Raw genomic sequence first — 27,830 nt, forward strand, 5'->3', positions numbered from 1 at the left:
GCGGCGGCGTGGCGGTGGTGGTGTCCGGCTCGGGTGGCTCCTCCGGCGGCGCGGCGGCCGGCCGCACGTTGTCCAGCCGCGGCCGCGGCGAGTAGCGCGGCGTCAGCGCAACCCCGACGACTGGGTGCGATTTAAGACTCCCGCCTGGAGGACGTCGTGCATCATGCGCTCGTTCTCCTGGCGAACTGTGAACAAGGCAGGAGCACGGCTTAATCATGGTTACGATACTAGCCAGGCAAGGACGGAACTTGCAAGGGGCACATTCCCTACACCTTCCGCTAAACAGCTACATCTCCTAGTTGGGGCTTGGGTTTGATCGGTGACCAACGTTCGTCCATAGGTCAGTGCGGTTTACTTATGAGTCAACTCACTAAGGAATTACTCGATCTAATAAGGAAGGTAAACATGGAGTTGTGATTATATTTGCTAGTTGTTCGAGGTCCAATGCTCAAGGGGTGGTATGTTTACAACTACAACATCTTATATTACTGATTATAACGTAATGTTAAGTTTGTGAGTAGACACAAGCTGGCGCAGAAAATTAATAACGTTACAGACGTTGGATTACCACTCATACAGTCATGTTAGTCTCTTGGCGATTCAACTTTTTTTTTTTTTATATGTTTTAGTTACTCGTATTTACATATAACTGAAATCGATTTCAGTTTGGGGTTATTCTCTTGACTCTTGTACTTATAGCATAATTTATACTATCCTAAGTTCATGCAATATGATGCTCTCGAAAGAAAATATATATTTGTAGACATTATCACCGAACACCCTATAACGACATCCACGTTATAATTTGGCTCTTCTATTTTACGCTACAAAATATTTCAAAGTCGGTACGAAGTTTATAATTATTAAATACCAAAACTGTTTATTATAATTATGAGATAGACTAAAAACCAAGACTATTATCAACTCAAAATAGAACTTTTAATACATAATATTTTTAATTACGCTCGTTCCTCGAAATATTTAAACTTAAGTAACGAAAACATTGTAACAGTTGTTTAACTCGCATTAGCACTTTTACACCCGTTGATTCAGTTTCGTCCGTATTCAAAGTGTTACGTAACTTAACCATGGTCCTAAACAAATAGAGGGAAGAGACGACTGTGGCGGCAGTTAATTCAGTGATGGATAATACTGTTAAATCCTACTGTTTAAAAGTAACTATGGGTATATGATACCTAGTGACAACCAATGGGTGGTCAGTCAAGAGACTGATTTAATTCTGGCGCATTTCTTTAAAGGCCAAAATAGGTTATACGATGACTAATTCTAATCCGTAGAAGAGTGCAAAAGTCCTTGTTTGCCTTTGGAATCTCGTTACGTTTTATGTATTTTTTTATTTAAAAGTAATTACGGTAGTATAGGGTACCTTTGCCGTTAAGCTTAAGAGACATGAAACTTTGAATTCTGTCAAAACTAAAAATTGTGCGCGTAAAAGGATAGTCCGAAAAAAAATATATATTTCCAAAAATAAATGCCGAAACTGAACTCAGAATCAGAAAACATGCTAACCGTTGCCTACGCTAGACGCTAACCGATAAAGCGATTTAAGTGAGATGGAAAGATAGCTTGCTGATTTTTTCTCAAGAGTACGAAAAATATTTATTCGGAAATCAATGTCAGGAAAACTTTACTTTATCTACTTTCTTTTATAACCGTACTCAGTAATTGCTTCAATTTTTGAAGTCATATTGTGCCATGGAATGTAAGAATTCCAAATATCCTTTGCCAGTAAAATATAAATTATGAGCAAAGAGGTATCATGAAAAATGAGGTTACATGTTATTATTCCATATTCACATTTAAAAAATCGTAAACAAACATTTGGTTGAAGCGCGTCTTGTTATGAAATGCCAAAGTTTTTCCATGCAAATGACAAATCTTACAATTCTCGAAGTTCCACCGTTCGTGGAATACCTTGTCGTACTTTTTCAGTTATGATTATTTTTCGAGGCAATAATTCAAATGCAAATTGTGTTTTGTGTTTGTACTACTTACATATTTTATTGTTATGAAATTATAAAGCCTCTATTAAAATGTTGTTAGGTGGTGACTTCTGAAATGTTTTATGATCTGTGTCAATTTGTTGACACTTCAAACTTATAATACCTTGTAAGTTGTGAGACGTTGTAAGTTTTACCACACTTTAATTTAACGTATAACAAAGTATGGAAAACTTACATATTTTGTACGCTGTTTCTCAAACTGAAGCTTGGATTTAATGTAGTTTTATGTTCATGATCTTTAAGAAGGCCGATTGGATAACAATAAATCTTTAGAAAGAACTCTTGGTCCACGGAGAAACTAAAGAGACTTATTTTTAATAGGTACGAATATAAACGAGACGAAACGAAATTTACTGTAAATCTATTAATTGTACGTCGTACCTATTTAATGTATTGGACCTATGTAGTATCTGATTTCATAGAATAAATTTATATTTACTTGTCGTGTTAGTCGAAAAGATCAAATAGAGACCATTGATAAACAAAACAGACGATATACAGGACTCCAGATAGGACGGACATTAGAAAAAATGTAATCGGATTGTTGAATCAGTTCGAATCCTAAGCGTGCTAATGGCTATCCGTTAGTCAGTAATCCGATTGCCTCTCGGTATGTTGTGTACGTATTTTGTGACGAAGGGGAGCATTGTAGAGACTGAACAAATTCGTAGGTAAACAGCCTTCACCATAAACCTCCGAACACGTTAAATCTTCGTTTTTCACGATATCTCCCTATATTTTATCCAAATCCTGTTAAGGATTGAGTTACGTGTATACAGAATTGACCTTTTGTTTTACGAGCAAGATAGTACGCGAGAGTATAACGTATTATCCTCATTTAATATGTTAACAATGTTTTGCCTTTGTAACAGCTCATTTTGTGTGAGGAATAAAAAGTGAACAAGACTGGCTGGCACAAGGTAGCAGGAAATTATGCAATCGCAAAGGGCCACAGCTCGTTCTTTTAAAAAATAATTTAGCAGCGGGTCGATCCTACCCCTTTCCCGGAATAAGAGAAACTATTTTAAATTTTTAATGCAACGCTCTACGCTAAATTGTGGCTGTTTTTTACTGACAACCGTAAGTTCTGACCACTTCAATTTCTAGGTCGCGATGATTGTCGATTACGAATGAACATAAAATTCTGTGAAAACGCTACTCCTACCTAATATTAAAAATTAAAAGTATCTCTTTGAAAAATGGAGCCGCAAAACAGAACACGTCCATTCGTTAACTAACTTTCTTTGCCCTGTCTTAAAACCCATTATGAAATTGCAACGAACAAACCCAAACAACTTTACCTGACATTTTCCAGTTGTAATATTAATGCGTTTAAATTCACTGTAAAAGTAAACAGTATATTTGATTGCGTTAGATTTCTAGTTTATGCCCTATATTTGATATGATGAGATGGGTGTTTATTACAAGAAGTAAAAAAGGTCGAAAATAAAATCCGAACAAAAATAAAAAAGTAAGGGAATGCGAAAAACTCTTCGCATTAGTAAATAGAGTGCAAACAAACAAAGAAATAAATTTCCGCCTACATTCTTGGTTCATATTTTTACTATTGAAGAACTGAATTGTTCTGAAATAATCATTTGTTATCTTCGTTTATGTGGAACTGAGTTACGCTGTTTGATCCGGGCCTTTATAAATTTACTTGTATTCTTGTTAACGGTCTTGTTGTTGTCTTAAGCCTATTGTATTCTGAGCAAAGTTTACATTAGTCAAATACTATACAGATCATCGTTTTGTTTTTAAGTAGACATTTACTGTCATTTGTTTTGTATTGAAGATCGCGTGAACCATTAAATATATCAATATAATGTCACTTTAACAGAGTGAAACGACGCAAATATTACAACATCTAAAAAGTAAGTTTTTTCAATTTTGCCGTCTCACTCAAAGCAATGACGTGTCCCCAACCTTTCATTATGTTTGTTTTTCTCTCATGACATAGATTGATACTTGGACGGACATAATGGATCAAGATACTTAATTACTTAGCGTACTATTGTGATGTCTTCAAACATGAATATATTCCTGATACTTTTTGTAGTTAAGGAAACGCTTAAGAGTCGGTATGTTTATGTTAGTTGATCGCCAGCATGACAAATGGTATGCTTGTCATTAATTACAAGACATTATTTACGTTTAGTCTTCACTGCTGCGAGTTTCCTCACAATGTTTTCTCGGCCGTTTGAAGCTGGTAATAAATTTAAATTGTGCTTACACCACATCGGTGTACGCCCCTCTACGACTCCTCCTGAGCTATTACCGCGCTATAACAATAAACTTAGCAAAGAATATTTATAGTCATAGATTAATGGCTTTAAGGAGGATTATAATTAATCATTCCAACTCCAGAAGAAACCGCGAGCATTTGTCTATTCTTTTTTTGAAGTTGCCAGGGAGTTGCTGTTTTGCATTGTATTAAATATGCATTAATTTGTTTTCGTTTCGAGCAATGAAATTATATTTATGTAAATAGGTTTTGTTGTTAAGGTTTGTAATTACAGAATAAAATATCTACAGCAGCTCAACGCATGTATAAATAATACGAGCCTGCGGGTTGGCGATTTCATGTTCTCCTTCACCGTTTGTCAGTGCTCTTTACAATAATTAACAAAGTAAATATAACCTTGAATATCACATTGGTTCTTGACCCACTTTTTAATCAAACTTACAAGGCAACAACGAAACGGGTTCAACGTTCTGTAATAATAAACCTGCGATTATCTAAGTTGCTGACCCTCATAAGCTGGTTAGAGGTTAGTGGACACTGACCACATGGTAACTGAATAGAGGTGACCGCATAGTTTTATTCCTTGTACACGATCAAGGAAATGCAAAAAAATCTTTTACCATAACTTGCTACTCGGCCGCGAAAATATATATTTATATTTCCGGCTACGTTGTTATCCTTAGGGAATTGTTTGTAGCACAAATGATCCCGCTGTCGGATTTCGTCACGCATTTGTTATTCACTCAATAAAAACGGTGGAATTTCATAATAGGTAGGATGTAGGATGGTATCTGAACTATTTTCTGTTTATCTATCCACAAAGGCTATATGCATGCAAATTTCATGGAAATCGATTGAACATTTGACCCGTGAAAGTGTAACGAAGAAACTTTTGCATTTATTATTTGTGTTGTCATCATGGGGTGTAGGACAGAAGCCTTTACTAGTACCTACTGTTTAGTAGTGAGTCTCCTTAGTGACTCAGCTGAATAGAACTTCTAAATGAAACGTCGTTGCCATAGTTATCCCCAAGTATTCACAGTAACGATGAATAGTTCTGAGTTTAATTAGGTGCTTTCGAATATTAGTGTGTTGTTTAGTACCTATAACAATTCGCAACTGACCTCTTTAACCTTTGAGGTTCAATACCTCGACGAAGTTTCGTCTATGTAATTACATACATAGGTAACTATAACATAGCGCTTAATATGATCGTCAATTTGGCAGCTTTACATACTCCACGTAGCACGAACTACGTACAGACACCTTGTTATACACTAGTTTTCACCTAAAAAGTGGCCGATAAATAATATTTTTCGCGCCTTCGAAATACCGTAGTCCATTTTCCCTCGCGTGATTCAAAGTAACCATTACTAATTCAATTCAAATTGGTAAGCGGTTCGCCTTTGAAAATTGACCCTAAGGTTAGCTACTGCTTATATTCTTATATCCTCATATTCACAACACTTGATATTCAGATATCTTCAACGGAAAAGGGATCAAACACCGAAGCTATTGACTTATAAGTCTTTTATAAAACATTTACGAATGCCGGTCCATCGCAGATACCAAAATATTTAAAATACGTGTAAGAGACGCGTCATACCGCATCAAACCGTTCGCTGCCATGTCATACAATATTAGAATGATATCTTGGAAATACCCTCATGTACTTTGGATAATACGTGAATATTGGATAGTGTATTAGGCGAACACGTACGTAGATATCAGGCGGATGCTCGTGTATTATTGGACACGCGTGTAAGCGAGGCTCAATTTCCACCTGAATGCACTGGCGGTTCTCCAAACTCTTTCAACTGGTGCCGTGCCTGCGTCGGACAATATTACGTCTCACTATTCCCCGGGACACAGATTTATGAATATGGATTCAGAATGTATGACGTACTCAGGAGAGGGATATGGATTCTGTATTACGTTCTACATGCTTCAACATAAAGTATTACATTATATGTACTTGCATCAGTGGTGCTGCCAAGTGTGCAGTTTTTAATACATTACACGTCTTTATAAACCAATTTTGGGCACAGACCGGTTTCGATTGGTTCTGTTGAATGTGGTTGATTGATTTAATTATAAAATAGATACATTATTTCGAAGTGACATGCAGTTTTAAGGCTGCTGCAAATGTGTTTAGCAGCACAGATGTATGTTTTCATTTAATTGGCAATTTGTACTAACAAGGGCTAATATTTTCATCAAATCTGTCATAGTTTATTAAATTATCTTAAATTCATTTAAAAGAAAATGTAGCAATGCTACATTTAATTTAAATAGCCCTTATACGAAGCAGTTCAAAGGGTTGTTTATTGCCAAAATTAGTTGGTTGAAAACACTTTATTGGACAGCACATGTACTTATTCGATAAGAGAATATATTATCCCTATGAGCAACCGCGTAGAAAAAGCTATTTGGTAAATAAAATCGAGACAAATAGGATTACCCATGAACCTTTGAAATCGAATCGCCTGGTGACACCTACACCCCATAAGAATAAACGACCTCCAATTGGTTAAAAAGGGGAGCCATGACACATCCAATAAATGTTTACGATCTTTAATATTTTTTCGATGCTTGTCGGGTCGCCACGCTAGCCGCTATACCAATTTTCGAAGCGGAAATGACAAAATTTTATTTATTAAACATCTTTGCCGATCAATGGGCATGAATATAGTTACTTTTTCAATTAGATATTAATGCAAGTACTTTGACCAGCCTGTAATCTATTAAAAGTAAGTCTTGTTATGCGACGTGGTGAGACTCATACGTTTAATTCAAATCAGGCCTCCAAAGACCGACTTAGCTTATTGAAGAAATTAACCTGAACTAATTTCTATCTCAGTTGAGGCTGCGGACCACAACAACACGTTTTGGTCCCTAGCGTAAGGGTCAAAAGACTGAAATAAACTCGCGAACTGAGTGATCTCAATGTGGCCCTCATTAGTGTGCAAGCTGCATCACTGTGCTCTGCGAGCCCTCTAATTGTGTTACTATGTAAATGAACATCCGAAATGAATGAAGCTTTATTAGGCATCCTAATTTGCATAAAAAACTATATTTGTGTTCCTGAATAGGTTTTAATGGAGCCTCGCATTCTCAACGTGCCGTATTTCCATATGCAACTCAATTACATGCACGAAATCAAATCAGCTTCTGTCAATAACACATTTTTTGCCGTACAAAATACTTTTTTTTAGCTATCGGCAACAGACAATTACATTTGCTGTAAATATGGCTAAGTATTGATAAAAAAAAACGGAAAATGCCACGATCAACTCTCCTACAGGATCAATAAATTGTTGATACTCTATCAATGCATTCACTTTTAAAAACAATATCATTTTCAACTTTTAAAATGAAAACATGTTCAAACGATTTTGAATATCAAAAGTTGAAATTAGCTGAGAGTGTAAAGTGAACCCAATCACAGAAAACGTGATTGCACTGGCGGTCTGCCAGCCTCCGGTAGAAACTGTCGGCCTGTGCAAAGACGATTCAATTACAAGTGCAACTAAGCTGGAACGTCATTGCTACACTTATGCTCCCATTTTTTACCTGATAAAGAACCTTCCTAAATTCCAAGGCAAAAAGTTATTAAATTAGAATTTATGAAGAAAACAATATGGACGGCTATTTACGTCGACATCCGATTTGAATATCCATTTTGGTATTATTAATTCGTATTCTTTACAAATCTCCCAAACCACAAGGTCAGAAATCTTTAGAAAAAGGTAAAACTCAACATCTTTACCACAACAACGCACTAAGTCGCTTTTGTTATTAATTCAATGATAATAATACAGAATTATTCAACCCTTAATAATTTGGGTCAAAACGCTTTATAATCTTATTTATAAGCCTCTTAGGAAATACTGATTACATTATTTTGTTCAATTAAGTTCTGATTATTTTATTAAAAACACCAGCTATGTTTCTTGAAGTTTACTTTCGTTCGTCTTGTATTGTATGTTGACTTGATATTAGCATTAGACTAATCGTTGGAGATAGAATATATAGATATGACGTTTCCTCGTGAATTTAAACTGTCATCGTTATACATTCAAGCGTTTTCCATGGCTGAAAGGGTATGGATGTTTAATTTAAATCCGTAAAGTATGTAATATTTGACGGGCCTGTTGGTCTAGTGGTTAGTGACCCTGACTGCTATACCGGAGGTCGAGGGTTCGATTCCCGCCCAGGACAAATGTTGTGTGATGAGCATGATCATTTGTTCTGGTGTCTGGGTGTAATTTATCTATAATATGTATGTATTTAGAAATATATAAGTAAGTTTATCAGTTGTGTGGTTACCATAACACAAGCTCTGCTTAGCTTGGGATCAGATAACCGTGTGTGAGTTGTCCCATGATATTATTATTATTATTATTAATATAAAGAGTAGGTATTTACGTGGGTGTCGCAGCCGCTTCTAGATAGACAAAGTAATAATTCTTAGAAAGTAGAATGTCCTTAAAGAAATTTAAAGCATGATATATATATTAAATGTCAAGTGATATCTTCATGAGGAGGAGAACATTTAATATCCTTTATTTTATGAAGTCAGAGCAATATTTCAAAGCAAATACATTCTTAAGAGCACTGTTTGAAGATGTACGTTAATTTCATTTGTTATACTTGTTATATGAACGATTTTATGTTGGAAACCGCATATGTACATGATGTGTGCCGTGTTAATTATTTATGCTCCATTTACATTATTCGTTACAGTATTATTTATATAAGGTCATATATGGTAGAAAAAATGAAAGTCGAATGAATAGTTTTATGTCAAATCAAATAAATGTAATGTGAGTGTATTACTCTTCTATGTAAATTTTGGTTAGCCTATAACTGTCGATTGTATAAGGCTGTCATATAATTCTATACTCAATATGATGAGGTAAAGCTGGTGGTGAACGCTGGTGTGACAAACGTGTGGCTGCCCGTAAAGTCCTCACTTCTTTTTTTGTAATGTGATATTATATAAGTTTAAATTATGGTTTCAGAAAATATTTTAATTTGTTAAACGTTCTTTTTATTTAAGGATAATCCTTTCGAATTACAAGTCGGACTCACGCAAGTAGGATATCGTACCGTTGTCATTGATAACGGGAAAATACATATTTTATGCATGCCTCTTAAATATTTACTTTATTAATTAGAACAAGAAGAAACAGAAATACATTTGTGTAAAAAAAACAGTTTATGAGCTAAAGAATGGTGACAGACAACAGAGTTTTAGCAAACCATTTTACCCTTTTAGTACAGAACCTTAAAAAACAAAATTTATCAAAACTAAATCCGTTTCATCCGACATCCAAGTAAGTAAATCCTTTTATAAAGTTTCTAGTAGTTTATTTTACCGCTTAATTAACAGCTCGTTATAACTCAAAGTTGACCTCGGTAACAAGCCCGCAGCTTAGATCATATAACGCCGGCATTATCTGCATCCGTTACATATAAGCTTATGTAATTGCGTCAATTGTGTATCACTTGAGTAGAACAATAGCTTCTGATTCAGAGGGTCCTCTATATTATGGTGATTACGAATAACACCCAAAAAATGAATAAAACTGTCAACTAAATTGACATGTTAAAATTAGTGTTGTATGGAATGGACAGGTCTACGTCACGATAAAAGTCACTTCCATACATTTAAACACGTTCCGCGATTGCGGAATATCACTTGACAGCTGAACTCATCCGTCATTGTTTTTGTTATCTGTGGCTACGTTTCTGTGTTAGGTAAAGATTATCTTGCCCTACCTAACTGAAATGCTATTTAATACAACAAAGGGAACTCTAAACCGGGTCAATACTGTCAGTAATAAATTATGCGAGAAATCAATCCTGTGATTTCGTAAACTCGATTCAAGTAATAATTAAAACTTTGTTATCTTTGGGTTTGGATTGAAAGGTATGGCCGTAGCCAGGGTTTTATTTCAGGAGGTGATTTACCTTTTAACCCATGTTATCTATAAATTGCTGCTAGACAGGTAAACTGATATCTCATTGATTTATTTATCCTAAATACCGATACCTTACCTACAGGAAATTGGTGATCGAATAAAAAATCGAAAATATAATATTTTTTTATGGTTTTCGATCCTAAATAATAAAAACAGAACCCTACTACGAGCCTTAGTAGTCTGTTTGTCCAACCGTTCGTCTGTCTGTCACCAGCCTGTATCTTATGAAACGTAATGGCTAGAGACTTAAAATGTTACCAGATTGAATTTCTGATGTAACTATAGTTTTTATAATAATAAATAATAAAATTAAAATGGAGAAAACGGTTCATGAGGGCATCAATTGAATGGGTCAAATTGCAATGCTAAAGAAAATGTTCTTTACTATTTTGTATGGAACCCTAAATGAGGAGAATTCAACTCGCACTTGAAGTGTGCTTACTACCATGAAACTACTTTAATATAGCTTTAAAATTAAGAATATTAAAGAGACAACTAATTACCACTAAAATTACGTAACACAGCTGATGTATACTTGAGAACTTAGATATCGATCTTTACAGCCATTTTACAAATCCCCAAACTACTTTGAAACTAATTAAGACAATAACTGATTTACTCTATTAATATTCAACCTTACTCGTGGCTTCGGTAAGTACCTTTGTGTATAAGTAGGTAAGGGGAGTACCTTACACTGAATTATTTTATTATTCAAGTGCTTCCAGGAATTTGGCGTAAAATAATGGCCATTAACTCCAAGATGTTTCTTCAATTCAAGGAAACATTTAAGAAATTTAACGGTTAATGTGTACGTTTAGTGTTTTCGAGGGGTGTTTGAAATGTAGCGACAGGTTTCGTCAAGCCATGGGTTTCCTTATTATCTGAACCAGTTTCATGTTTGCATTATAAACTCTGTTCTCTGTAACATCGATATTTCGAATAAAATTGATTAGGTTGCACACTATTCACTGTTAATATCAATTTTTCCATACCAATTCCAACTTTACAACAACCAAGTCTACCAACGATTGCCCACTGGTTGATTTTTTATGAAATAATTAGCGCTCTAATATATTCCCTTTATATTCATTTTTTTCTGTGTTGTGTGTCATATAAAGTACTAAATAAATGAATAAAAAATCATTTAAATTATCCCTTATGAATCTCGATAAAATTTTATGAGCGTTCGCCGCCTCGATAACTTGGTTTGAAACTATGAATAAATTGACACTACTAAGTGTTCCTAATTAACTCTAGTTATTCACAAATAAGCCGTTTTTAATTAACACTCGACTAAATCGAAAAGTCTGACGAAACTAGTCTTCGCCTCTTTTAATAAAAAATTTGCAAGTTCCGTAACTACCGGAGAAAATTACACTTAAAACAAAAAAATCTGGTGAGGAAAGCCTTCGGACTTTCATTCGCTTGCGTAGTTCTAACTAGCAAGTCTGTTTAAAGTTTTTAATAATAATCTACAAAAACAAGCATTGTTCTTATCGGTTCTTATCATCATATTTTCCCCAAAATGTGTATAGTTTAGGTAATTATTCCAGTTCATGTTCAATAAATGGAAAAACTTCCATTTATTCATTCTATGTTGTATTTGGAAATTAACGCACAAAATATTAGATAATCCGACCTTTTTTAAAGTACATTTAAAGTAAAAAATAAAAACATTCGACAGTTGGCATTCCAATCATTTTATTATATTTCAAAACGATAAAAGAGCCTTGTCACTTATTAAAATGTATATTATTTACTTTGCTTTAATTAGATATACCCAGAATAAAATCAGACACCGTTCTCGAAATAAAAAGGGCCAAAACATTTTTTCAATATGGCTTCTGTGTTCTGGTATTTATCGATTCTGACAGGTATGTGAAATTTAAAAACGAGTAAAAAATTGTCCATTTAACGTTTTCAGGAGCTTTAAGAATTTTTTGTCCACTCAGACTCAACATGGTTTCTAAACGATAAGCTGGGAAGACAAAGGGGTAGATTCAATAAGTCTCCGACCAATGCTTCTACGGATTTCTATCGGGAAATAAGTCTTTACTCCCCACACGACCTCTCAACTCTCCGTCTAAATGAAAAAGGTCAATTCCCTTGTCAGCACATTATTTGGGAGACGTGTGTAATGGTGCACCTGATTACAAATGATAGTCAATAAGGGTCTTTTATAATAGGGGTCAAATCACGCGGTAATGTGCTCTGGTTTTTAACACACAAGCTATAATACAATATTGCCAGCTAGAGAAATAAATAATAAATTACCGTTACGGTATTTATTTCTGAACCGTAAAATCTTCAAAGAAAAACACATGAAAGCTATTCTGTAGTAAAATACTAAATACCGGAATTAATAAACTTGCATCAAAATATGCTATAAAATGACGTCCGGCTTGAGTTTTACGGAGAAATATCGAGGAACTGTTACTTTGACAAAGTTTATTAATGGAGAGTAGGAAAGTAGCTCTAGTGATTAAATGGGTTTAGAAGTGAGAGGAACTTGGCACTTCCCTGTGCATGAACATATAGATAATTTGTTAAGAGATTGTTTGCCGCTAAGCCGACTTCCTCACAACAATATTTTAAAGAAACTTTACGTAAGTAATTGTGATGGACCCGTCCTTTTCAATTACACGAGACGCGACTTTTGCTTCGAGCTTTGTTGTAAACGAGCCATTAGATAATATTTGTTTTATTGATGTCGTTAATCTTTCGTTTTATGACACATAAATAAACCTCGAGTAAGCCTTTGCAGGAAATAAAAACGGGAGAAAAACTCGTCGCAAGAGGTCAGAGTATGGTGGCGGTTTTTGGTAAAGCGAAAGTCGTAAAAGATTGCAACCTAAATCTTTAGTTATTTACTAAATGACAAAAGTGGACATTTTTATACTCTCACCACTAACTGTCGTCATAACCTGTACGAATAACTAATTCTTATCACATTTACACAATTTTGCGATATCGTTTAAGATTACTTTTTTATAATGTAATCATATGGTAATTGAATAAAGAGATTGATTCTTTCTTCATTGCATTTGTTTATTTTACGATCGATAAAGGCTTTATTTAATTAAAACTTAATTTAGACAGTATATAAAGTAAGAACTTACACTGTTATTTGTCTAGCATACGTTACAAATAACACAAATTAATTATAATCGAAAAAAGATTTAATATTTTCTCTTTAATCTATTTAATTTACCGTTTATGTGCGAGTATCTTACTCATACATATATTATATTATTATCGGTAACGGACCAAAGAGGTAGAGACCCTTTTATGTTGCTTAAAGAGCGGGTTTTACGAATACCTATAAATGACCCATACGACATAAAACATAGCATAACAACCCTATACTTGAGAAACCAAAAACCTTAATTGTGTATAAATATCACTACGCTTGTTTTCAAAGTGGATATAGGCAGAGGAATACTATATTATACACCAACACATACTCACACACTTTACAAAGTAGGTACTCAAAATGGGGCATAAATTCCCATTTATGGAATCAAATCAAGACAGCAGCTCTATAAAACTCTCGGCTATCAAGCGTTCTAGTCTATCTCTACTGCCCTTTGTTGCCCAAAGCCATAATATCTTACAAAAACATAAATCACGAAAACATACTCTGATCTTATACTTCTCAGAATTATTGTATTTCAAAAAGGACATTTATTGAACAAATATAAAGTTTCTGATGTCTACGCTCTATATAGAACTCTAACGATCCCAAATTATTGGTCTGAAATCTTATGATCACAATATCAATCAGTATCTACTAACAGTACAAGTTCTATTTAAATACAATTTTTCCTCAGAAAAAAGAAGATCAAATTTGATTGAATTCCTACCAATTTCCGTTCGCCGTCCCTTGGTAGTATTTAATAGTTCATCAGCAAAAATGTACTTAAAAGGCTTTTAGTTGACCTTGGTTCGTACGTTTAAACCCCGAATCTGACGAGCCATGAAGCGAATGAGTTTTGCAAAGAGTTAAGGTTGAATAATGAAGCAGCGATAATTTACTGTTAGTAATTAATAATCTCCATTCCGTTGTGGGAGAGCGGCAGTCCCTTAGCGAGACGCTTATTATGAAGGCACAACCTTTAAAAAGATTGATATTTCACAGTTTAAGGCTGTTGTTTGATTCCTTAGTTAATTAAGACACAATTACTATTAATAGCTCTCTCTTTAATAGCCACTGTCAAAAGATCAAAGGTACTTTTATAACAAAATAATAAGCTTTCGTTTTCACATCGCAATTCTAATAGATACGACATTTTATGGCACTCTGTATCAAAAATGAAGTTCTAAAGGTTGTGAAAACTGTGTATTTATATAATGTCTTCACAGTTTCTATCTGGCTCGACGTCTAAGTGCTAAATGGATTGTAAGAGTCCAGCGCAAAGTAACTTTCCCATAAAGCAATATCGTATAATCTCGTGAGCTTAAGACAGCGACTGACGCCAGCGCACAATACACTAAGTCAGTATATGAATCGACTAAGCGTATTAGTCGAAAGCTTATAGGTTGAAGTATATTACGAAATATCGACTTAAATATTATGTGAATAAAGTTTATTTTTCTGTTTAACTTAGATGTAGGCCAACCGAAGAAAAAACTAATTAGTTCCTAGACTATAGGTAATTAAGACTAAAGCTACTATAAGTGTTACAACTAAGATTAGTCCGTTTATCAGCTCTATATGCGCTTCCAATTCGATGAACGCGTACAATCATTTCTGTAGATAAGATTAGTTAATAGGTATATATGTAGAGTGGATAGATGCCAGTTCACTTCAAAGCAACGAATGTAATTAATTCTGTACACAAGCCCTCTGTTACGGTAACATGAAGGTGTGTTTTTAACGAAATTTAATTGTTGAAAGAGGCCACGTACGTACAAACAAACACATGATACATTGTAAACGTTTTTACATACTTTTTTTTCGGTATTTTTCGCGAACTCGGGAAAAATACCTGCAGGCCAAATAAATATTTGTCCGGGTTAAGCGATGAACTTTGTCTGAGTTTTAATAGAAATCAATTTTAGTTAATGCGCCATACGACATTACAGGATAACTGTAACTATTTCACCAAAATCCTATCGATAATTAAAAAAATAATAATTAAATGGGAAAATTATTATTACCGTCATCTTCGAGACTTAAAAAAATATTCTTTTAACTAAAACATCAGTATAAGAATCTGGGGGTTTTACGACCTTGTCCTATTTAAGGTATCGCAGTCACCTACTTACGTCACGAAAATCCTTTGAAAAGTTGGACTTACAAGTATACCCTTAAGTTGTCTATTCAAAAAACAAGTTGTCGTTTTTGACTTCAGATATTTAGTTCTAAATTAAAAGTAAAATTGCCATTTCTACTTGAAATACCTTGGTTCCGTAGTTAATTACTATTTACAATAAATGAAATTAACAGTATATTTGTAGTCTGTCTAGTGTGTGGCGGCCGTTTCTTTATTCATATACAATGTATGGTTAATGCACTTTCAAGGAGTTATTTTTGGCACGTATTCGTATAAGTAGATATTCCGCAAGATGCTACCCAGATTTATTTTATATTCAGGGAACACTCACTCTTTCAACACAATAAGTAGTCGCTCCCATCAGCATAATTTTTTGTTTTCTTTATTTGTAACTGGAATACGTGCCTAATTGCTGCATAAAAACAGGTAGAACAATCTTCAATATTATTCAAAACCATGCATGACTTAAAGTTTAAAATACAGATTAAAATATTATTTCAAATGACAGATGGACAATCTGCGGAGCCATTGTAATAGAGTTCTATTTTTTAACTTTGGGTGCGAAACCCTTAAACTGTACCTACCTATCCTAAATACTCATGCGTACTAAAACAGAATCTAAATTAATGTTCTTAAAACTAAAAGGCCAGTATCCAAAGCCCCGAGTTGAGTTTTAATTCTATCAGCGTGACGTATGAGAATAATAATTAAGTAATGATCTTAACTTAAGTATTTGAAGCAGGTACACACATTGACACTGCCGAGGCTTAAAATGTTGTTAGCGTTGTGACAATGAAATATTCATTTAAACGAGTAAATAATGTTTATAATATTAAAAAAAAAACAATTTAGATATGCATAAGAAATTCAGCTTTCTGTCTTTCTTCAAGTTCAATTTACTCATCAATGTTAACAATCAAGCAAAAACTCCATGGGATTGTAATGTTCCATTGTGGATCTCTTATGTCCAAACTCTAGCTCTGCATCATCATAATTTTGTATTATCACGCAATAGAAAAACAATAAAGTGCGTCGAAAAACTGCAAGAGTTGCTTTTGCTTGAGGCATAGGTAAAACTAAATAAAAACTCGTAAAAGTATTGCCGAATCGTTGACAGTACCAGTAAATGACTAGTCAACATATTGACTATACCTAAGTTAACGTAGACGTATCGTGGAAGTACTTCCCAATACTTCTCACCTCGCGTTATACTCTCGAAATGTTTCAACGTAGTTACAGGTTTTAAAAAGCTTTCATGTCATTTATAGTTACGTAGGTGAGAAAAGCTTTTATTGGAAATATTTTGCACATTTCGATTTTAAACTACGTATCTGATAACTGTACTGTATTATTGGTATAGTTCATAGTTATGTCAGAATACGGAGTTTTGTAGATAAGTTTTGCTACTTATAATGAGGTAACACGCGATTGTAACAAGGGTAAAAAACACTGGCCATTAATACTCAGTATAACCTAATAAATATCGACTCAATGGTTTTATGTTGACGTTAAATAAATAAAGATAGACAGAGAGCGATAAAAAAATCAATAAACGTAATGCTCAAAATGAAAATAGGAATGTAATATCTTATTCCCTTCAATAAATGCAGACGATCAGGTATCGCTACAACTTTTTCAATAGTTCGTACGTTTTCCCGACATTCATACAAATTTATGGCGCCTCAAACGATAAACATGTACTCTGTTTTACAGCCCGTCAAGGCACGTCTACGTAGATGCATGTTATAATAATTTCTCGTGCTACTCCAGAATATTAAAGTTTATGGCCTAGATAAATGCCGACGTAATCATAACTATTAGTGTTACCTCTACATTTTGCATCTTTAGATTAGAAATAACTCTCTGTAACGTAATCTAGATATATTCTTGCCCATTAAACTCAGTATCTGGTCTTATATTACCACTACCAACCGGCTCGGAGTCATCTTTAACAGTAACACACGACACCGTACATCCACAAATTGCGTAACATTTATTTTCTCAGACACTGGTCTCTACTGGCGTAATTAAAAATAGTCTTGCCTGTGAACTGATTCATACAAAACGTTATAAACTTACTCCTCAACAATTTGGACGAAAACGGATAACATAATTACGCTTCTAGTTTGTTTGAAGCTAATTTAAATTAAATTTGAGTACAGCCCTTACTTGGGTGTTTAAATGAAAGCTTGACAAAGGTAGACGTTCAACCAAATAATAGAGGGGAGGAAATTATAATTTTATAAAAAGAAGTCGGTGCACAGGTCTTCGTTGTATTTGAAGTTTTGGATCAATTTTCATGGCCGACTTCAAATTTTTTTTTAAGTTTTTATGAGGCTCTTTAATGTTTTTTGTGTATAAAGTATAGGCTTAAAATAAGTCAAAATCTAGCAGAACCCTGTCTCTAGTCGTTTCATTCTTGGAACACTTTGATTAATAATGTACGTCTTGTAAAACTCTGGTTTATAACCAGCTCGAACTATATTTATTAGCTTGCTCCTGATCCGAACATTTGACTTTACATAATGGGTCAAAGTTGCTAAGCAATTCAGGGAGAAGTTGTTTGATGTGCTCCAAGGAGACAAACTAGACTAGGTGTTGCGGGTTTCCTAGAACTCATAAGAAACATGCAAATTACTTTAGAAGGTGGAGTTTATATGTCTACGTGTAAGCGCTTTCGAAAGTACTTGTAATTATAAAATCCATTACACGTTATTATTAGAAAAGATGGCGTCAGCTCGCTTCGTTATACAAACACAGGAATAGATCAGGCGTAAACTTACCTTTACAGATTTTTCTGTTACGTTAATAGCTTCGTATCTTTATTAAATAAACGTTTAATTGAGAAAGCTCTAGAGTTCAGGTTAAAAAGGCTACATTGAGTAATGTAGAGTGATTTTACAAAGGAGAGTTCCACTTAAAAAGTTTTCCTTAAATTTTTGAAATAAAGCACATGAAATTATATTAATCATCGATGAATTAACACTTACAATTTCAAAATAATTCTTCAGTCTCTATCATGTACTACTCAAAATAGAGTGATCTTAAAATTTTCTTTATGCTCATATAATTTTCTGGTAATAATAATCTGGATTGAATCGAATGAGTAGTGGATTGGGGGGCCACTTGTTGCGGGTTTCTACTTGTTACTGTCAGTATTTGCGGCGAACTACAATCACAGATAATGTTCAACATCGAGTCTGTGTCCCTGGCGAATACGATGAAGACGATATCACGAACACAACTCCGACTACCATCTAAGTGCAGGAAAATTATTGAATAAGAATCAAAGTAAAATTGACCTTATTGCTAAAGTTAAGCAATGCAAGTGCATTAAGTGTTGAATGATCACCCCGTTTGTTAATATACTATAAGTGACCGCACCTACGTTTCCGTACGAACGAGAACCCTTTGAAGTTGCCTTTGTCGTGTGTACACGCGAGTACATAACTGTATGTTGTGGGTACCACGTCGGCGTGATAATTAGATTGAATTTAGACTAACACGAGGGTCACTCGGCCCACAGACATTCTTCATTACAATTTGCGTTGGCTAAATACTAAGTGCTTTTAAGGTATTATGAGTGTCGTATTTTTTTTCTCAGAGAACCACTTTCAGGTCACCCCACCGCCATGCCGCTATGTCGCTTTCTATCTCGGTTTTAAGCTCTCACCTTTAAACGTAATGACACGTGAAAATTCTTAATATTTTGTCCCGGCACGGAAAGAAAATATACAGACCAGAAAGTAATTAATTTTCAACTAAATCATGAATTAATATTCTTCTGTACAACCGAATTGTATAAGAAAAATTGCAAAAAAAAAAACAAAAAGTAATTTAATGATCCTGTTCTTATCGTACATGTCACCTTGTAGCAATATTTTCTCGTGATTTAGACATAAGATACAAAATATCACAATATTATAAATGATACGAAGGAAGGCTTCAAGTGCTTTTTCCTGAACACGACACGTCTTATATAGCATCGTCATCGCAGATAATACGCTTTTACTTTTTTCCATTATTGCCTACTCTTCGTATATCAATCTCATATTTTACTTAAAAGATATCAAATATATTGAGGAAAATAACAAGAAAACTCGATAAGATATGCATGCCATAACAATCTTGCTTACATTTCTCTGCGTTTTGAGACTTCCATGCACAGGAATACCGATAAGTAATAGATATTTAGCTATTTTGTAGATTTATCTTTTTTATCATCAATCAGTTCCCTTATCTCGATTACGCCATGATAGTATTTTTAAATCTCCTAGAAGTGTGAATTTTTAAGTATGAGTATGTGAATCTTACGAAATACATGGAGAATAAAATCTTATCTTACAGATCATTACGTTTGTTAACAACAACTACGTGTATTTATAGATATCTATCTGCTTTACTAATATGTTCGCGTTATCATTCCCCTATTTGACACAGCTTAATTTAAGCAAATTTCACAAAAGAGCCGGCACATAACTAAAATCCCGGCATTAGGGTATTAGCATGTATTAGGGACGTAGGTACAATATTCGTTGAGGCAAAGCCGGCTTAACTGTCGCTATCAACAAGTGCCTCATAAAATTGCTCCCCGCTATTGTTAACTCCAGCTAAATTGATTCTCCGTACTTTGACCTATCTTGACATGTGTAACTTTATAAAACTTCACATTCACTTTAATAGTTTCAAATAGACAGGTATTTTAAAAGCGCTTTCAGTCTTAAACGAATATTTCATCTTGAACCGAATTGGTTTTCTTAAAAAAATATTGAAGCCTAGTCCTGTTTTGTACGTAGATTTATTGTTTAAACAAAATGATTGATTGCGTTTTTAATTATCTTACGCAAACGTAATTTATAAATAGAAATCTGAAACGTCGTTTTCGTTTTTTTGCCGTCCCCATAACTCTTGGATTTGCATATAAATAATCGATTAATCAATTTGGAATCGAGTAGGTAAAAGTTGATCCGGCAGAAAACATTGACTATTCTTCGTTTGACAGTTGCTTTATTTCCACATGGCTGCTGTGAACGACTCGACACTGATAGATGAGGCCAGCCCGCTCGATCACGCCGTATCGATTATAAAGAACACACCTCTATGTTGAATTTACTTACGTGGTGATCGACTAGCCTTTGTATGTTCGGCCCATTAGCTACATGATGCGTAGGCGTGACTTCTCCCGGGGAAAACAGCTCGTGTTAGATCTGCTTCACGTAACTAGTAAATACGATATAAATTGTAAAATCGATTTTCGATTTACAATGTGTTATTTTAACTAAATATTTTATTACCGTACGAGTTCTTATTGCTTGGAGACTTTGTACGCATCGACTTACAATGTAATCAACTAAATTATACCCTAACATGCAGTCACCTTGACCTAAGGCAATCACTGCTTCACCAAAGTTCTAAGAAATATTCCGCGACGTATTTATGCAGATTCATCTAATGATTTTCTTGCTTTTCATTTCAACATAAAAACCTTCAACTCCATAAGCAAATCTCTACAGTGAAAAAAGACAATTATTATTATTACAAAGAATAATACACTACAAGTACGCCGTGTCGTTTCGGTGAAAATCCATCGTAAACTACAAGTATGAGTGACAAGTACACATAAATAATTTGGAACTACGTTTCACTCATGTCGACTAAAAGCGCGTCAAAGTGGTGGCGTTCGCAGCAGGGGCGCGGAAAGCATCCAGTTACAAGGCTGGCACGACGCAGGTCCTAATCGAATATAGAACAACGAACACACCCCTAGCTATAAACTATAAGCTTAGTTCTTTGTAGAACATTTCCATAATACTTGTGCTGCAAACATGACCTAGTTCCAATTAGATTGCTACATCTATTAATTCTATGCAGGATGCCAGCACAGCAACATTTGTTCTAGGCTTCGCGTACTTGACGTAAATTGTTTCGGTTGTTCTAGAGATACAGCGTTACTAATTAATTAAGTTATGTATTCATTCATTTGTTAACGTGATAGCAAAATAATATAAACCAAACTAATAAATAAAAAGAAAAAAAAAATAAGAATAATCATCCGTGTATATAATAGGTACAATAACTTAATCGTAATTAACTAAACAACTTGACTGATTTTAAATTTGCAAACAATAACCTAACTGTTTATAACTATTATACATTATACAGGCTACAGTTTCACGATAATATTATTAATATTAAAGGAAGATCACCAAATATTACTTTAGCTAAAACTTGATAGTACTAAACTAACCATAAACTAAACTTAGCAATTACTTGCGCCGAAAATTGTTTATGAAATGAATTTCTCAATATAGATAAGGGTTCTTTTGATGTTTATTATACGAGTTTTTGGTAGTAGGGCCTTAAGTAAGCGACGAAAAACTTACCCTTAATAATTTTGGGTCAGTTCAGTGAGCCGGCGCAATCTGCTCTCCCCATAGTCATTTTTAATTGTTTACTTGAAATAAATGTGAAAATATAAATAATGTTTCGTAGTGACGCAAATCATTGGTCCATGAACGTATGTTGAGTGACACAGCGTCGAGTTCTTGGCATCCGTTCCTCTCAGTCGCGTGGAAGTTTTCGAATCAAGCGTGAAATTAAAAAAGTTCCATATTCACTATGTGTATAGGCACCTATGAATCTATGAGTGCCGTGGCTCACTAGTGTCTACTTTCCTCGCCTCACTGGTTGCTTGTTAGTGCTTTTCAGTAAAAAGTTTCGCATGAATCCGGTAGTCAGCCCATCAGCGCGCTCTACTAAACTCGAGTGTCAGACTTGATTAATTTATAAACTCCTTTCTGTCACATATTATATTAAAACTTGTATTAAATTAATTTGTCAATTTTCGTGTCGGCAGGATAGTTTATTAATTTCATCTTAAGTGTAAAATCAAGTTATAATAAGTGGAGTTGTTCACTATCTGATGTTTACCCTAATCCCACAGGATTGAGAACAAACAAAAACTGTTGTAAATCTGCGGGAGCCTACTTATTTTTATCGAAAAAATCATAAAGTAAATGTTTGTCTCAGTATAATCCGAGGGGAGAATTGCCCGCATTTCTGTTTTATGTTTCCTCCTGTTCAACATTCATTAAACAATCATTTTCGTTAGATTTGAGTTCAGAATCAGACCACATTACCATCTTATGTAACATACATTTCTTTAGTATCTGATGGAACATTTACGAACAACTTTAAATAAGTTATAATTAATGTTATAGTCAATGTCTACGGCAAGCTAGACGTATTTAATGTGTACTAAATGTATGCCAAAGTTGACGTTTTTGATTTATGAAGAGAATAAAAGAAAGAAGCTATACAGAAGTTGTTATGTGCGGTAACAGAAATTTTAAGATGATATTTATTGTAAACCTTTTTCTTTGTTACGATTTTGGGACGGTTTGGTGCCCTTACCTTACCGGTCTGATGTCGGTGATTTTTGTTGTAATATATTGCCAAGTCATCATCATTCATCATTTTTGAGAATGATATGCAATATCAACGTGTATCAGGAAAATATTTCCCAAATGTAAAACATTGCATTTAGTTTTCCACACATTTTACAGCTCCACTTCCTAAGTTTTCGCTTTAAGAACATTTCCTTCTATTTTATTAAAAATTCCCAGGTTATGAACACGTTTATTGCAGCATTGCGTACATCTGGCCGGTCCTAATGTCTCGAGCCACTTGTAACACTTGTTAAAAGAGAAAAATAATACAATTTCGCGTAGATTAGTTTCTACCACTACGCGAAAATAAATGTATCTTCTTAATTTAAATTCGCTTTTGTTCTAATGGTTTTCAAACAACAAAAGAAGAATTTTCTTTACCCAGAGCAAAAATGTTGAACTCTCCCAAAACATTCCAACAACTTGGTAAGAATTTGAGATTTTGTAATGTAAAATAAACGTACCTACCTTTAGGCCCAGTTCAACAGCCCGTACGAGAAAATGTTGGTTAGCTATTATGAATTAAATATGTAACGATATAGGCCCATTAATTAATTAATTAACGTTTTACTTTATCTCCTGGAATATTGTGAATAGGATAAATTATCTCGTCGCGAACTCGTTATTAGAAATTGCTCACCTAATATAGAATGGGAATGTTGTAATTAATCTGGAACGTATCTTTCTATATCTATAATCGCAGAGATTCTATTCAATCTGGATTGAAGTACGAGCCCGACCTCATATCATGGAATTCTATGCATTGTTTAAGTTGGATACTTGTTGTTAATATTGAGTATTTAGCTAGCACCGCATTGTCAGAGTAGCCCAGCAGAGTCCACAAACCGCACCGAACACTTCAGTTATTATTGGAAACTCTCAATACTCGTAGACTGGACGTCATGCAATAACGTAGTCTTATTTTGGTTTAGCTGATTCAGACATTTTCATATATTACGCTGCACTAGAATTCGATTTGAGAAAACTTTTAGCCGATGTTGTCTGTGAAATAAATGGACTGACTGATATAAATTGCTTACCTGATCTTCTGTAACCTTCAACATTTTAACATGGTAACCTACTATCACAATAATATATGTTGTTTTTATTAACTTTCTAATCAGTTCAGTTATCGCGTATTCACACAAAATTAAGATATTAATTATTTTTAGTGATTTTTCGAAACACTGACGTGCCTAGGTGTAGTAAAGCTTGTAGGTATAAAACCAATAACACAAACTTGATTTATGATTATTAAAACGTCAAAAATATCGGCCCGACCATTTCACAAACAAAAACCAATCTACTCTAATCATTCCCTTTAGTTACTGTAGCGTGCAGTAAATACACAAACTACAAAAATAAATCAGTTCTCAATCGCACCTGCAAAATCTGTAACAACCTGCCAATTTAGCTTTCAGTCTATCGAAAAGGCGTCTCTAAAATTAAATTTTCCAAAATCATACCATTCGTTCGGGAAATTAATGTTCAAATGCTCTTTTACACGTCAATAACAAATTTATGAGCTTAGCGACGATTCCGTATTATGAGTGCTGACGGGAAACAGTGGAAATCATAATGCCGTTCAAACATACGTCAAATGTATTGACTGGGGGACACTTGTGTACGTATGAAGTGCTCTGCATATTTTTATACGCTTTTTTCGTTTCAGTGATTATTATTTTCGCTTTCGATTTTCGTATACTCAATTGTCTAAATTGTATATTTTAAAAATGTTAGTAGTTAAAGATTCTGCCCATCGGATTTCTTAACTGGTTATTAAATTTTATTGTGTTCTAACTATATTTTAGTTATATTTAAATAGATCTACACGTATTTTAAATACACTATTTGAACTGTGAGTTGAGAACGACAACGTGAAAAACATTAACTGAATATTATATAAATTGGTGATAAATTAGAGTTTGATTGGAAATTTTAAAAATATCTATCAATGAAATATCTGCGAATAACAATGTCAGCTTTCCTGTTCAGTAAGACATAAAAATCGCATAAAATAATATGACTATTGGACGCATAAAACTGTGGTCAGTCAAACAAATAATAAAATTACCACATCCGCAATAGACGCTGGTAACGTGCAAGAATGTATACTTATAAACAAAATTTTTAATACGTTTACATCTTGGATGACATAAAACGGAAATTCTGTTAGAAATAAAAAGAACAAATTCATTTTCGTGTCGAATTCATCGGCTGATATGACAGAGTATTAGGATCCAGTTCTTCTCTTTGACATTTCGAAGACTCTGAGACATTTTAGCATTCTTATAAAATACTTATGAATTGAATCTGGTGTTCTAAACACGTCTGATATTTTTAGAATCTGTCATTTTCCGACTAAACCAAAATAAGGCAAAGCTAGAAAAGTTTTTATTTAAAATTCTAACGAATGTTGAAATTCGATGTAGGTAAACAAAATAATTAAAGATTAAAAAAAAAAGAATAGTGTTGATTTTTTTCTTATTTCAATGTGACACGTGAATACTTAATTTGTTCAGGGAATCGTAAGTAATCTTTGATAGCAAAGAAAAAGTTGTATAAGACGCCACAATTTGTGACCTATTTACCTTATAATAAGTTTTGACATGAGTGATGTATTTCCCCAAAGTTTACGGTCCAAAAATAATCATGATTGAGTCGGAGTACATAGCTAATGTGTATAGGGATAAAGATAAACAGAACTATAACCTTTCCTTGCAAAGACACGGCATAGCATGGATATAAGAAAGGAATTTGCCTCAACATAAGAATATATTCTTATTAAGTTGTTCTCTTAGCCGAAATCATACATTCTAAACCAATATAATATACTTTGACATCGGATTATTATAGAAACAAGGCCTCTGCCTCTTTTATTTCGTTAAAATTATTTCACAAAAAGTAATCCTATGAATTCCACTTTGTCTAATAGGGTGTTTTGCCCTTTGCGAGAGGAAATCAAAACGTTTTATAAAAAGGAAAGATGTAAAGCTTTTAAGAGAATATTGTTATTGCCGTTTATGTATGCAAAAAGCCGCGTTAAATTTGGTGTTCTAAAAAGTATCTTATGATCATTGTTCGTATAAAGATCGAGTAAATATCGAGGTTTCCAAAGGCAAAAAGGAATTTGATCTTCTTGGGGCTTACCATGGGCACGAGAGTCAACATCGAAAGGCGCTTTAAAGTATTAAGCCTCTTCAGGACCGCCTTATAGTAATAAAGTATCAGATTATCGTCGTAGAGTTAAAGGGAGTGATGTCCTTCATGGGCATGGAAACGCCTCGAGAAACGCCATCTGCCACTCGTACCAAACCAAGTATTTCGACCACTTGGGTTTAGAGATTCGATGTAAGATGAATGTCGGTTATGTAATGGGATTAATGTTTAATGGAGTGGTACATCGGAAACTTTAGTTACAGTAAGCCCCAAACTAAAGCTTTGTAGCCAGCATAACTTTATTTTATTCGTTACTTGAAGTAAAGAAATATAGCGATGCTACTTTTCGGACTTCATCGAGTTTAGCGTTGAACTTGAAATTCTTATTTTATTAGGGAAAACCGTTTAACACCTTGTGATACACGAATTTTTAAAATGCATACCTACAAAACTAAAATTGTTCCACTTATACGTAAATATCAATTTGATACCAGCAGTTGTGACCTATATACCTAACCATCCAGTCGCTGCAATGCTTATTAATAACAAGAAATATGACAGTTTTATAACGAATCATTATGGTAAATATTAAAATATCGGTAACATAAACCATCACAAACACGTGACATCTATATTATACAGTAACTAATCATGCAGAAACGGGGTTGCGAACGTGCGTAGCATGTGTGGCCTGTATGTGCTAAGACCTAATTTGACAACAGCCAGCAATATCGTTAAAAGCATCTAACACATTAATTTTCTCATCTTCTGTCCAAGGTTCTGTTCGTCAGTTGTTTAGAATTTTGGGCAGTAGACATAGTGAATAATGCATCAGATGATTAGACAATCTTGCTCGGCATATCGTCATCCTGGACCTTAGCTCAAGTTGTTTATGTGTATATTACAATATTGTATACCGCGTATGGTGGCGGTGATGTGCAGACGAGCCGCCTCGGCGACGTTCGCAGCCCCTGGCACTCAGGGTCGGAGACAGTCGCATGCGAAGCGGGAGGGGCGACGGTGGGGCAACATGAACGGGGCTCACTGAGAGGATGGTGCGGCGGCACGGAGAACGTGTAGTACTTGGCCGTTTGGTTGTGTGCGCGAAGCACAGAGCTGTGAGTCAGCGTCACCACCACCACGAGGACAGACGCCAGCGCCAGCGCGAAGAACGAGGCTGCGACGGCCGCCACGACGCGGCGCCTCCGAGCCTCCTTGCCGGCGTCCTCGGGCGGGATTTCTGGCTCCGGCGGCGGCGGTGGCGGCTCCGGCGAGCGGCTGCGGACGCTGGGCCCGCGGCTGTTGGGGAGCTCGAGCGTGTGGCGCCGCGAGCGACGGGCGCGCTCGCATTCCGCTGCTGATGAGTGGTGGCGGCGCAGGCGATGGGGCGCTCCTGGAGCTACGCGACACGAAGCCGATCGTAGCGTGCGCACAGGCACCATCAAATCATCGCTGGCTGCTCGCGGCACGCGGGCCGAATGTACCGAGCGGAAAGAGTGGTCGCGTGTCGAACTGCTTGGAAAAGCGAGATCGACGGAAGCGCGGGAAGAATGTCTCGAGAATCGTTCGCGATCGCGATGGTCTACGCGCACCGACATGGTGCGGGCGGAGCGCGCGGCGGCGGCCGCCCGAGTGCCGTGGACCCTCCCCGCGAGGCACGGCGCCGCGCCGCGCACCCGTGTTTACACTCG

General features: G+C 35.1%; 1 protein-coding gene and 1 long non-coding RNA gene across 3 annotated transcripts; one reads left to right on the top strand and one right to left on the bottom strand.

Annotated features, from left to right (window-relative positions):
- LOC113500496 lies at positions 1 to 27,830 on the bottom strand. Of its 2 annotated transcripts, none has more exons than XM_026881318.1 (2): positions 27,185 to 27,830; positions 1 to 185 (listed from the first exon to the last, which is right to left on the bottom strand). In XM_026881318.1, the coding sequence occupies exons 1-2, from the start codon at positions 27,735 to 27,737 to the stop codon at positions 103 to 105; spliced, it is 636 nt and encodes a 211-aa protein (XP_026737119.1). In that variant the 5' UTR covers positions 27,738 to 27,830; the 3' UTR covers positions 1 to 102. The 2 variants fall into 2 exon arrangements, with proteins under 2 accessions (XP_026737119.1, XP_026737118.1); XM_026881317.1 differs by having other exon boundaries at positions 27,057 to 27,830.
- LOC113500498 lies at positions 11,977 to 13,292 on the top strand. Its single transcript, XR_003401211.1, has 2 exons — positions 11,977 to 12,110; positions 12,181 to 13,292. It is a non-coding gene; the product is annotated as an uncharacterized LOC113500498 (long non-coding RNA).

This window comes from Trichoplusia ni, chromosome 14 (genome assembly GCF_003590095.1).
Source record: "Trichoplusia ni isolate ovarian cell line Hi5 chromosome 14, tn1, whole genome shotgun sequence".
NCBI classification, from domain to species: domain Eukaryota; kingdom Metazoa; phylum Arthropoda; class Insecta; order Lepidoptera; family Noctuidae; genus Trichoplusia; species Trichoplusia ni.

What these genes read in the sequence shown, in the direction of transcription:
- LOC113500496 (XM_026881317.1), bottom strand. Translation starts at nt 27,737, where the DNA reads ATGTCGGTGCGCGTAGACCATCGCGATCGCGAACGATTCTCGAGACAT. An exon ending in CATCACCGCCACCATACGCG is followed by an intron (nt 186 to 27,056) that starts GTATACAATATT and finishes CCTTGTTCACAG; the next exon opens with TTCGCCAGGAGAACGAGCGC.